Raw genomic sequence first — 13,353 nt, 5'->3', positions numbered from 1 at the left:
CTTTCCATGTGTCACACATAGAATGATGTGGGTTGACTTGAGGTGGCGTGTAGGCCAATACAAATGGAAGGAATACACCTTGGAATCTCAGGTATAATGATAATTTTGGTAGTTGAACTATTATACTTTCTTTATCAGTTTTATGTCCTGTATTTTATTTTATCCAGCTGTGGTATACATAAACTACAAATGGCATAAGAGACTGAGAATTAAGAAAGAATAAAAAACTCCAGGTTAGAAACTATGGGCTAATTGTCTTATGTGTTTGAAATTCTGAAGAAAGTTTACACATTCTAATAGCAGGAAAAACCTCTTTAGCTTTCTCTTGGCTATTGATTATTTGTTATTTTCCCAGTGGCTGAGTTGGTGGGCTCCTATGCATTGCCAGGATGGGTTTATGAGATTACGCTCAGTTAAGTGTCTGCCTGGGTGGCTCAGTCAGTTACGTGTCTGTAGCCAAACCATGTGAGAGGAATGAGGTCAAGGGTAAAGTGTGTACTAGGAGATGCTCTGGAGTTCTGTCATTAAAATGATACATGAGTGTCCAGAAATAATACATATATTGTCTCATATTTTCTATATTTACCATTTTGCTCTTTTTCTTTTTTTGGTAGAAAGGGCATGTCAAATGATTCACAGAACCAGAATTTAATATGGAAGATGGCATTTAATGGATCCTGCAGTAGTATTTGCACATGGAAGTCCAAAAACCTGAAAGGAAGATTTCAGTTCAGAGTAGTAGCTGCAAATAATCTGGGATTTGGTGATTATAGTGGAATCAGTGAGGATATTCTGTTAGTTGGAGGTATGTTACCATGTCTGTCTATATGCTAACTGACTACACAAAGGTTCGGAGATAAAGATAAGTAAATTCTTAACATTAGAAATAAATTGGATGGCTGTGTAATTTATCATCCAGACTATGGAACTATTCATTTCATCTGATGTGACCTTCCTAAAACATCAGAATCCTCATGTCATTTTTCTCCTCAGCAATGATCAGCTACTCTTTCATGCCTAACACATCAAGTCAGTGCTCCTGGATAGGCTTCCCAGGCTGTCCACAGTCTGGTCTGGATCCAGCCTTATGTTCCTGCTCCCCATACTCTCACCTTCTACTCAACTGTCCTAAAACGATGCTTTCTACATCTTTCACTGTGTATCCCATTTTAGGTTATGATATATCATCTGTCTAATCACATAGACTAGAAATCTCAATACCATATTTAATTTCTCCCTCTACTCAGTCTCCAAGTTTTGTTGACTTACCATCTTGAATTCTGTCTGTTGAGAGCTCATCTTCCTATTCTCACTTTGGCTTTCCTAATTTATCATTTCTTGCCTGTGCTCTTGGCTTAATCACACTGCTGGCAGTTGATCTAGCTGAAGCACAAGCTGGATTACTTAACCCCCTTTCTGAAATCCCCGAGATGACTCTCCATTCACTGCCTTTGGAATCAAGGGCAAACTTCTTTGTGGCATTTAAGGCCTTCCATGATTTGTCCTCCAATTGTAGTTCATTGTTCCTATGCTATAGTCGTATCAGACTGGTAAAACTTCTTATGATGCGAGGTCTTTAGCTTTGGTTTCTCTCTCTCTCTCAAATGAATAAATAAAATCTTTAAAAAAAAGATTATACATGTTTCCTCAGCTATTATGAAGTAGAAGCCTGGGTGGGTATATCACAATGGTGCATTGGTAAGCCAGATCTTTGGAAAACTAAACCAAACCAAACCAAGCCTTGACTTTGATGTCCTATGATGTTAAACGCTATGGCTATGGGTGATCTCAAACGACCAGTGGTTTAACAACTGGCTTGCGAAAATCTAGTAGGAGCTAGTTCAGGCATATCTGGCATACCCCTGAAACTACCTAGCTTTATTCTGCAAATTAACTTTTTTTCCCCATTTATTTTATTAGATGGTTTTTGGATACCAGAAACAAGCTTTGTACTTACTATTATAATTGGAATATTTCTGGTTATTACAATCCCAGTGGTCTTTGGTAAGTATAATAGCTTTAAAACTACAGGTAGTAACCTTGATCCTATTAGTAGATTTACCACTTAGTGTATTCAACCTCCCACATGAAATAAATTCATAAATTTCACAGTTACCTTTGACTGTACTCTCATAAGTACTAACTTCTATGAATCGTTTTTGATCTTGGAGTAACTATTTTATGAAAACTATATCTGTTTTTACACTTCATGGTGTACTTTGGATAAAACTAATTACAAAGGCACCAACTTTTGGCTTTCTTTAAACCAATATTTGTTTCAAATTGGCTACATAACAAGTGCCTTGTGGCTTAGAGTTTTAAGTAAATAAAAGAAAAATAACTCTGGATGTAAAAAAAAAAAAAAAGGATTAATAGGAGACCAGTGATAGTCCTCGATTGGGATAGTTTGGGTCTCTAGGCAGGCAGACAGACCGGTTTGGAAGGAGCAGCTCCTCTTTTGCAGATGACCCATCTCTGGCTTATGGGGTCTACTTGCGCTTTCAGATGTCTGAAAGGTAGATAGCAAGGTAGCTATTTCCCACTCTTCATTTTATACTAATGTGTTGGGCCTAGAAGTCTTTTTTTTTTAAAGATTTATTTTAATGATGAGATAATACTGTGACAACCTCAGAAATATTGGGGCCAAATATTGGGCCTATAGTGTTATTTTGGTAATCATACATCCTGGTTCATTCCTGTTGTTTCAGCATAAACATTAATAGGACTTTCAGTGCCCAAAATGTCCTGGTTTGGATTATAAGGTATTTGATCATCCTATCACTTACTGATATTATGAGTCCCTGACATAATAAGAAAGCATTATAAGAAAGATATGATAGGGCACCTGGGTGGCTCAGTCATTTAAGTGTCTGCCTTTGACTCAGGTCATGATCCTGGAGTCCCAGGATCAAGTCCTACATCGGGCTCCCCGCTCAGCAGGGAGTCTGCTTCTCCCTCTGACCCCTCCCCTCGTGTTTTCTCTCTCTCTCAAATAAATAAAATCTTGAAAGAAAGAAAGAAAGAAAGAAAGAAAGAAAGAAAGAAAGAGAGAAAGAAAGAAAGAAAGAAAGGAAGAAAGAAAGAAAAAGAAAAAGACAGACACGATACTTGCCAGAAAAGAATACTCAAGGACATATTTAGGAAATTGCAGCCTTTTTTTTTCATATAGAAGGGAAAGTTACAAACATAAAGCTAAACTCTCTCAGGATAAAGAAAGCCACTATGTTACTAAGTGGTCTCAATCTTTATTCTTTCCCCAAACTGATTGGAGTTGTAAACTATCAGAGAGCACGCTGAAACTTGAATTGAGGTTTCTTTTCACAGATTCCACCCAGATGATATATGGAACTCCTTTAGCTAACTGGGAAAGCTAAAAATTTCAGCTGACCCTGCCAGGATCTTAACCTGTGGTTCCAGGGAGTCTAAGCATTGCACAGCTGATGCTTGGGCCGCTAAGCCGGCCCCTCCAGAATTACACGTATGACTGTAGTATATTTGGCAGTTGGCATATAGGCTTGACTGCTTGTCTGCTTTCCTACTGGGAAGGAGTATTATATGAAGAATCTTTCATCTGACCTTTGCTTGCCTACGTGTACATCACCATTGTTCAAACCCATAACTCTAGTGGATGAGCATGAGGTAATTTCAGACAACCTATCGTGCTTTCAAGACATCCTATGGATATCTGACTTTCTCAGAATTTAAAGGTCTTTATCCTATTTGGAACTTACGAATTTTTTAGTATAGCTAAGCTAATTGGCTCCTTTGCTTTTAGTAGCAGTGCATGGGGTTTTACTAGGAGAAGTGGGTGAGTGCATGAGAAAAGATTGAGTTTATTAAAATAAGGAAAAGTAGCAATTGTTTAAACATATTTGTATTGTGCTGGGGGCTCTCAGCAGAACTACTGATAAATATAAAATTGAAACAGTGATTTAAAAATAAACACCGGCAGCTTTGGCTTTGGTGAGTGGTCGCATCTAACATGCAACGTTAGCCTCATGCTGGGAGCAGAGGGAAATATGAAGCCAGCATATACAATTGCTGGCCTTGGCAGCTTGCCATTTAATGAGGGAGGTAAGACGCACCTGTGTGAAAATATAAATGTGAGAAATAAAAGGCAAGAGGACATGACATGTGCTGGACACTGCGATAGAAATGCGGACTGAGAGCTACACTTGGTCTTAGACATTGAAAACTGAGAGGTCAGCAGAGTGTCAGGGTCTTGGAAGGCATCACTGGGAGCTGGGCCTTTAAAAAAATGAAGAGGGGTAGGGACAGCTTTTCAAGTTTGAAAAATTGCATTAGCACAAGTATTTATTTATTTTTTAAAGATTTTATTTATTTATTTGAGAGAGAGATAGAATGAGAGATAGATAGCACGAGAGGGAAGAGGTCAGAGGGAGAAGCAGGCTCCCCGCTGAGCAGGGAGCCCGATGCGGGACTCGATCCTGGGACTCCAGGATCATGACCTGAGCCGAAGACAGTCGCTTAACCGACTGAGCCACCCAGGCGCCCTAGCACAAGTATTTAAGATCTTTCCCTGCGTGGTCCCTCAGATGGAATTTCCCTTGAATAAAACGCTAACCTGTTGGATAGAGAATATACAATGGAATAAAATTCAAATTTTAACGATCATCTTACAAAACACCCTTGCTGTTTTCAACTTTTGAACCAATGTTCTAGTACAGATGGTTGACATAATTGTATTTTAAATTTCCAAAAATCACTTATTTTTATGAGGATGAAAATAGTATTTGCTCATTGTATGAAGAAGACAATATAAATCATCCATGATTTCACAACTGAGAAGACCCCTACTAACATTTGGTGGGTTTCATTCCAATAGTTTTTCTGTATGCTTGAGTATGTGTATAAACTTCTGTATTCTGCATTTTAAAAAAGGGAGCATGCCATTATAATTGAAAGCACTCCTCAGATCTACTATAGGAGCATAACCTGGAGCTATCTGGACTCAGAAATAAATTTGTAATTTAATTATAATGCAAATAATTATGTAGTAATTATAATGCAAATTTGTTTTGGTTTCTGTTGCCTCTAGTTTAAGGGTGATTTTGAGAAATAAGTTCTGATATTAAGATCCTTCAACTTATTTATAACAGCAATAAGAAATGCATGAAGCTTTGGTTTGAGACGTGAAATAAGTGATGTGTTCTAAGTTATGTGTTTTTATAAGTCTTTGTACCAAGATTTAATTCGTTTTTCTACTATGGACACATTTTTCAATCAAATTCTGTTATTCTACTCATGGTGTTCTTATATATAAACATTTAAAATGCTAATATTTCTTGATGGAAAAAAGAAAGCAATGTTTTGTTTTGTAAATTATGTCCTTTTCTCTTTATAGTCTGGCACAGAAAATTAAGGAATCAAAAAACTCCCAAGGAAGGGCTGACGGGTCTCATAAACGAAGACAAAGAGTTGGCTGAGCTCCGTGGTCTGGCAGCTGGAATAGGGCTGGCTAATGCCTGCTATGCCATACAGTATGTAACCTGGACCATCACTACGGGGCACATAGATGAAGAGTGGGCAACTATAAAAAGAGTGCCCATGGGTCCTGTGTTGCCCACGATTGTGCTGGTCCATGCTCATTATTCTAGCATGATTATTAATATCATCCCCTTCCATTTTCAAATGTGACCTGAGATGGATGGCAAATTATGTGGTTATTCTATCCTAAGGAAAATAAGCAAAATTCCATTGTGTTCCAGTGTTTTATCATATAGTTATAAAGTAAATGAAACAAGGACATAAGTACTGAATGGAAAAGAACAGACGGTAGCATGATTGGTTCAACTGGAAGCATCCAGAAGAGAGGAATTCCAAGGGTTCCATGCCTGTGCTGTTAAGTCCATCTGAGTCTGTTTTCAGAGGTTGTATGGTGATTGCCTACAAAATCTCTTTAGTATGGCTGAGATTTGAGCTTACGTTGTCATCATAATTTTTTTAAAAAATTCAATTAGCCAACATAGAGTATGTCGTGAGTTTTTGATGTAGTCAAAATAATTAAAGAAAATATTTAAATGTCTTTTTATGCAAGACACATATTGCGGTTTATGCAAGACACTGTATTACGGCCTCTTGCCAAAAGGAATTATGTAGTCATAGGCCTTGAAATTTATAATCCGAGATATAGAAATGGAAGATTTGAAGTAGACATGGGTGATCTAATTTAGTGATTCAGAGGTGATTTTCCTTGAGAAAATACTCAGCACATTTGATATTCAAGATTCTCTCTTTTTTTTTTTAATTTTTTATTGTTATGTTAATCACCATATATTACATCATTAGTTTTTGATGCAGTGTTCCATGATTCATTGTTTGTTCATAACACCCAGTGCACCATGCAAAACGTGCCCTCCTCAATACCCATCACCAGGATAACCCATCCCCCTCCCCCCTCCCCTCTAGAACCCTCAGTTTGTTTTTCAGAGTCCATCATCTCTCATGGTTCGTCTCCCCCTCTGACATACTCCCCTTTTCTTCCTCTCCTGTTATCTTCTTCTTTTCCTTTTTTCTTAAAATATGTTGCGTTATTTGTTTCAGAAGTACAGATTCAAGATTCTCTTTTAAAAACTCAAAGCATTTAGACAATTCTTTCCCTCTCATAATATTCCGAGAGTTGGCTTCTAAAAGTTATGGAGAAGGAGCTGATTTTTGTAGTCACACTAAATTTTGTTTTACACAAAGGATCAGGTGTGTGAAATAGTTGAAGTGAAATTTTTTAGGCTTATAAACCCGTATATATTTATTACTAATTTGCAATGGCTTTTTACATAAATTGATTACCTGAAGAAATTAGTAACTCACAACTTTTTAACAAAACAAGCTACAGTAAAAACTCTTGAGTCAATGCACACACAAGCATGTTTCTATCAAGATTATGGTGCCTAGAAGTGACTGACATGCTCTCTGTGTTTTGGAATAGGGAAGGAATATTCTGGAAGGTGGAATAGGGAAGGAATATTCTGGAAGGTGGAATAGGGAAAGAATAGAAACACAAGATTCCCTGCCACTATATTACATAGAACAGTGTTGCAAAATCATGAGATTTCTCTTTCTCATACTCTTTCTCAAACACTAACACCCAACACCAACTTGTAAACCAATGTATTTTGGGACAACAAAAATACTATTTTCCAGTACTCTTCCAACCCAAGAGGAGATTGAAAGTCTTCCTGCCTTCCCTCGGGAAAAACTGACTCTGTGCCTCTTGTTGGGAAGTGGGGCCTTTGGAGAAGTGTATGAAGGGACAGCAGTGGACATCTTAGGAGCCAGAAGTGGAGAAACCAAAGTAGCAGTGAAGGTAATACAGATCTTTTAATTCCTTGACATGTCGGGTCAGCACGTTTACATGAATTTAAATGGATAAAACTATAGTAACATGTGAGTGATCTTAATTGAAAAGACAGCTGAAAGTGGGAGTCCATGCATGGCAAGAGAAATGACAATGTTTCTTCCATTTCTTCTGTAAGCTCTGTAATCCATAGTTACCGCTAAGGTAACTGATTAGCTAAGACTGGGCAGGCAGTTTTTCCCTTTGAATATACTGTAAGAGGACCAGGGGTGGAAAGCACGTTCTCCATGTCTCGGGTTTGAGGGCAGTTGTCACTGATGCAACTTGGCCTTCGCAGTGTGAAACGGCCCTAGTCCATATGTGAACTCTATGAAAATTGAAATATGAATTTCATATCATTTTCACGTGTTAAGAAATACCCTCTTTTCGACTTTTGTCCAGCCGTTTGAAAATGTAACGTGTCACTTATACCTCAGGAAAGCTGGAAAAACACAAAGTTAAAGCTGAGCAACTATTTTCAGAGCTCAAGCTGGACAAAAATAGTTGCAGGCTGGTATTGGTCTCCAAGCTAGAGTTTGCTGACCCCTGTACGACACAGTTATTCGCATGGTATATGGAATGTAGTTTTAAGGAAGTGCTGAGTAGACTCTCATATTTGTCTAAAACCTTTTCATCGAGGGATGATGAATCTTTTATGTAACTGGGCAACATCCTGACCACTGCTTGTTAGGAATTTGTTGCTTTGAGAGAGGGCTATACAACCAGAGAGGTTGGCAAAATCCTCTCCACTGCCAAATGATGCAATCTAAAAGTGCTTTAAACTACTCTAGCCTCACTGGTGTAAACAAGTGTTTATTTTTCTCACATAACGAGAGGACTGCGGGTTTTTGGTGCAGTACTGTGTTAGGTCAGAGCCAGTGTATCTGAAACTCTCTTGACTTTGAACATGTGTGTTGCCTCATGATCCCAAGATGGTTGCCAAAGATCAGGCATAACATCTTCATTCAGGTCAGGGCAAGGGGGAAGGAATGATGTTAGGTGTATATGTTCAAAAAAGTGAAAGTTTTCCACAAGCTTCTCTTCCCTTCAGCAGTTTTCCCCTTACACAGCATTGACCAGAATTGACTCAAGATGACCACCCCTATTTGCAAGGGAGGCTGGAGAATTACAAAACATAATTTTCCTGATTCATTACAACCAATTGTCTGGGACTGGGCATCTTGCCTCTAAGAGACAAATTAGGAGATCATTAGCACGGAAGCAGGGGGAAACAGATATTGAGTAGAAAACTTTGAAAATTAAGAAACTGGCCTACACACCAAATTTGTTCTTTTTAAAATGTCTACATTTTGGGGTGCCTGGGTGGCACTGTTAAGCGTCTGCCTTCGGCTCAGGTCATTATCCCAGGGTCCTGGGATCGAGCCCCGCATCGGGCTCCCTGCTCCGCGGGAAGCCTGCTTCTCCCTCTCCCACTCCCCTTGCTTGTGTTCCCTCTCTCGCTGTGTCTCTCTCTGTCAAATAAATAAATAAAATCTTAAAAAAAAATAAAATGTCTACATTTTTGGAGGGAATTTGTGTAGATATTACTAGATCTTTTGTCTTTCAGGCTTTCCCACTTGGACACTAGTTCTAACACAGGCTAAGTTTTGAATGAGTTTGCAGAGCACATGCACATGTATTAGCCATGATCTATTTCCAGCTTTCAGGGTGAATATTACAAAACAAATCAAAGATTGTCTCCATTAACCCACTGAGCTCACAGAATGTCTGCTATACTGATTGCTGGCTTATTTTGTGTTGTCTAGACTTTGAAGAAGGGCTCCACAGACCAGGAGAAGATTGAGTTCCTGAAAGAGGCACATCTGATGAGGTATCGGGGCAGCTCTGGCTTCGTTTTCCCTTGATAGGAGTAGAAAGCTTTTATATCTGATTGGTAAATTGTTAACATTCAAAATGACCCAGCATCACAGGTCATGCCCCAAACAAACATGGCTGAAGTTTAAACATAAATATGTCTGTGGTGACAAGTATTCTATAGAAACCAGTCTTCCAACAGGCAGTCCTCAGGCAAAAGTTCTTCATTTCTTTGACCTTCAACAAGCAGCGTGTTTCGCAAGTGACGTCTGAGGCTGTTCAGCTTTAAACATCCGTATGTTCTTCTAAACGTGTGATAGTGGCTAGAATATCCGGAGTAAGGGAGAGAGCTTTAAGTACAGTGATGTCAATGAAAATATCCTCTGTCTTAGTAAACTTATCTTCAAGGTTAGAGTCGGTTGCTCATCAAGAAAACTGCTCAGAGGCATCTTAAAGGGAGGGCCTGAGACGGTGGTCCGGGGCGGGGGGGCGGTCCCAGCTGAGGGTTCTAATCATTAGATCGGGGTTTCCTTGGTTTGATGTCTTGAGAAAATGGTGGAAGCCAAACCTGCGTGTCTGAATTGTTTCTCCAAAAGGAAGAGAATAATATTACATACTTGTGATGACTGAAAGTGTAACGCTTTCAAATATCTTTTGAAGGATAGTGGTTAAGATTACTTTCTTTACCAAAACATAAAATACTTCCTGTGAACGTTTCTTCTAAAGATCACCTATTACAACCATATGTACTGGCCACTAGGGGTTGCCGTATCATCTCTCTAAGGCAAGCACATGGACCAACCAGTACTTGGAAAAGGAGACTTGGGTTATTAGAGAAAAGCAAAACACCCTCCCCCCCTGCCCCCCGCAAACAGGACTTTTGAAGGAAACTGGAGATAAAGAATTGCTCTATTTCCCAAAGGTCCTCAGCCAGGGCGCCTGTTGCTGTCATGTCATCCTGCCTGTCTCTTTCCACCTTGTAGCAAGTTTAACCATCCCAACATTCTGAAGCAGCTTGGAGTTTGTCTGCTGAACGAACCTCAATACATTATCCTGGAACTGATGGAAGGAGGAGACCTTCTTACCTATTTGCGTAAAGCCCGGATGACAAAGGTAGGAAATGGGGTCCCCGTATTGGTTTTGTAATGCAAATGCCCTATAACTTCCCACTAAGTTTCTTTAAATTCAGTAGACTGCAGTTTGGGCTGATGGTCAAACCTCAGAAGACTTCTGTGGAAACAATTCTTGTATTTCCTTCAGTTGGATTAGGACAATTAGAATCCTGGGCTAACTTCTTTTTTTTTTTTTTTTAACGATTTTATTTATTTATTTGACAGAGAAAGAGAGACAGTGAGAGACGGAACACAAGTAGGGGGAGTGGGAGAGGGAGAAGCAGACTCCCCGCTGAGCAGGGAGCCCGATGCGGGGCTCGATCCCAGGACCCTGGGATCCTGACCTGAGCCGAAGGCAGACGCTTAACGACTGAGCCACCCAGGCGCCCCTCCTGGGCTAACTTCTGGCATTTTCTGGTTGTTTGAGGCTGTTTTTCATATTTAATGGGAATTCCTCACTCCCAAAATCATTTTTTCTGGAGAACAGAGATGGTATGGCGTTGGAAAGGCACATCTTTCTCTGTACTTAATCTGTATGCCTGTCTGTCCCAAATTGATACTTGCAAGCCCTCATGTCTTTATTGACTACTCTATGTCCCTACCCAGTTGGCATATCTGTTTGGATTTTCATAGGCGTCTCGGACTTGTGTTGGCCAGAACAGAAATCTTGATCTCATAGCTCCTCCTCCAAGCCATCCATCCAGTTCCTTGCTTTCTCTTCTACGACCACATGAACAAGTCCAGCCAGCTCTGCAGTTCTGCCTACAGGATGCAAGACTCCGTCTTGTCTTCCCTTGTCTTCTGTCATCAGTGCTCACCTGCAAAGTCTGTGGGATCAGGGCCAGCTGTGACAGCACCTGTGGGAAACTACCTTCCATCTCAGACGAAAAACACACGAGACAAAACAAGACACTACCATTTAAAGATTTTTTAAAAATTTGGTTTTTATTTCTATCAAAGTGCACGTTCTATGGCTAAAACACTGAAATACAGAACCAGGTTTATAGTGAAAGACAGTCTCGTCCCCACATGCCAGGCATCTACATGTTTCTTCTGGTATTTACCGCCATGTTCCTACACACTCTGTATACGGCTGCGCATTGATTTTTTTCAATCTTGAGGGAAATCTCCTGACTCCCCTACTGTGAGAGGTGAGGATTTAACTCTCTAAGACTGACTCAGTACCAGCCCAAACCCCACGAGCTCTACACATTGAAAAGTTTGTTCCCACATCCTCTGACAGTTATCACAATTTTCAGATAAATCAATAGTGCAGATTTACATTACTATGACTACTACTAGCAGCTGAGCTACTCAAATGCTGTGATTATGGTTTTTTTCCCCCCCTTGGGTGAGAATAATAAACACCTCTTTTATTTCCCCCCATTTGCTTCACTTTTTATATATCTCAGCCCTTTGACAGAATTGTGGCGCTTCTATCACTGTGGTTAAATAGATCAGCTGATCTAACACCTAACAGGTTTTTTTCTTGGACACTCTCTCCTCCCGGAGCCAATGTGGGTGATTGTCCTCTGGGCTCTCTGCAGAGCTGTTATCCGTGGAGTTCCCTTCACATTTGCTTACCCTGCTGATTTTCTTGCTGGACCTTAGTTTCCTCTATTCCATGACTTTTTTGTTCTGTTGTAGAAGAGAGAAAGCATGCATGTGAGGCAAAAGTCTCCTTTTCTCCCCTCTTTTTGAGAAACTGTCCTTTTTCCTTCCCTCACACTTGATGAGTAAGTTGGCTGGATTCTAGGCTGAAAACCCCTTTGCCTTTGTTTTCTAGTTTGTACAGTTGCTTTTAAGAAGTCTTTGGCCATTCTGATTCCTGGACTTATGATCAGTGACCTGCTTTTTGCCCCTCCTCTCTGGAAAATTTTAGGAACTTCTTATCTGTGGTACTTTTTTACCAATCTGGACACTCAGCCTGGAAAATCACCTCTTCAGTTCTGGGATTTTTTTATATTATTTTTTACTAATAAATAAAATTCTTTGTCTCCTCTATTTCCTTGTTCTCGAAACTCTATTAGCTGGATAATGGACCGCTTTGTTTTACCCTTTTGTTCTATTAGCCATTTTCTCCTGTTTTCCAACTCTGTATTTGTGCTCTCAATTGTGGCAGATTCCTGTTACTTCTAAAGTAGAACTTAAAATTTTAATTTTCCACAGACTCGTTCTTATATTTTGATCGCTTCTTGAAATAATATTGTGTTGTTTTTTTTTCATATGGGCAAAATCTTATCTAATCTTTCCTAGGACACTAATTATAGTTGTTTAAAGTATTAATTTGCTTCCTGCATTGTCCTGATTTCCTTTATCCTCTTTGTTGTGGGATCTGTTTGTAATGTGAGACGCTTTTCTCAAATGTTTGGTGATTTGTGGTTGATCTTCCTATTTAACAGGGAGGCCTAAGAAGCTGACTGGAACCTGTGTGTCTATGGCAGCTTCCTTTTGGTTGTCCTGTGGACCCTGCTTTTTCACTGGGGGGTCCCTTAATCCTCTAATGACAATATCTGGGTGTCTTCCCTGGCACACCCCACTTTCCCCAGAGAGGAATCTTTATGGTGTCCTGCCTAGGCCATCAATGCCTAAGCCTCAGTTCAGGGAGGTGAGAGAGGAGGGGGCTGGAGATCCGAAGGCTGAGTATAGGGGCTCTCATTTAATTTTCCTCTCCATTTTCAGCACAGTGTCTGAGTGTGACTGGTATCTTTGAACGTGGAGTTGTTCTGGTTCTGTGTGTGTGTTCTGCAGTGGAAAGTCTCCTGCTGTGGTGGGAGGACCTGGGATCTAGTTAGCTCCCCAAATAAACTTCCAAACATTCCTCTTGCTTCCAGGCTTGCCCCTCACCCCTACATTCAGAGATGCTTGTAGGGGGTTTTCTAGTGAAACACAGTCTGATTCTTGCCTTTCCCCCTGCAGGCAGCTAAACTGTCTCTCGGCTCTGCTGAAGGACCATCCTCCATCCACTTCACTTCCCCAAAATGTTTCATGCACTAAATTTATTTTCCTGATGTATTTGTCCTCATGAGATTATAAACATTTCCCTTATACTGTCATCTTAGTAAGGTTTGG

The 13,353-nt window shown here is 40.0% G+C and overlaps 1 protein-coding gene across 8 annotated transcripts in view; it reads left to right on the top strand.

The window, feature by feature from the left end:
* Positions 1-13,353, top strand: part of ROS1 (ROS proto-oncogene 1, receptor tyrosine kinase) — a 108,591-nt gene that overhangs the window by 71,691 nt on the left and 23,547 nt on the right. For 6 of the 8 annotated variants that reach the window (XM_073893830.1, XM_073893829.1, XM_073893831.1 and 3 more), the window contains 6 exons: positions 615-805; positions 1,921-2,004; positions 5,366-5,501; positions 7,162-7,324; positions 9,121-9,185; positions 10,153-10,282. In XM_073893830.1, coding sequence (XP_073749931.1) covers positions 615-805; positions 1,921-2,004; positions 5,366-5,501; positions 7,162-7,324; positions 9,121-9,185; positions 10,153-10,282 — 769 coding nt within the window. The remainder of the gene's footprint in view (positions 1-614; positions 806-1,920; positions 2,005-5,365; positions 5,502-7,161; positions 7,325-9,120; positions 9,186-10,152; positions 10,283-13,353) is intronic. The other 2 variants (XR_012378542.1, XR_012378543.1) reach the window with 1 other exon arrangement.

The sequence above is a fragment of the Callorhinus ursinus genome, unplaced genomic scaffold, assembly GCF_003265705.2.
Source record: "Callorhinus ursinus isolate GAN/ISIS: 27379988/994484 unplaced genomic scaffold, GSC_fseal_2.0 scaffold6, whole genome shotgun sequence".
Taxonomy (NCBI): Eukaryota; Metazoa; Chordata; class Mammalia; order Carnivora; family Otariidae; genus Callorhinus; species Callorhinus ursinus.
Note: the sequence above shows the minus strand (reverse complement) of the source record. Positions and strands in the feature narration are given on the sequence as shown.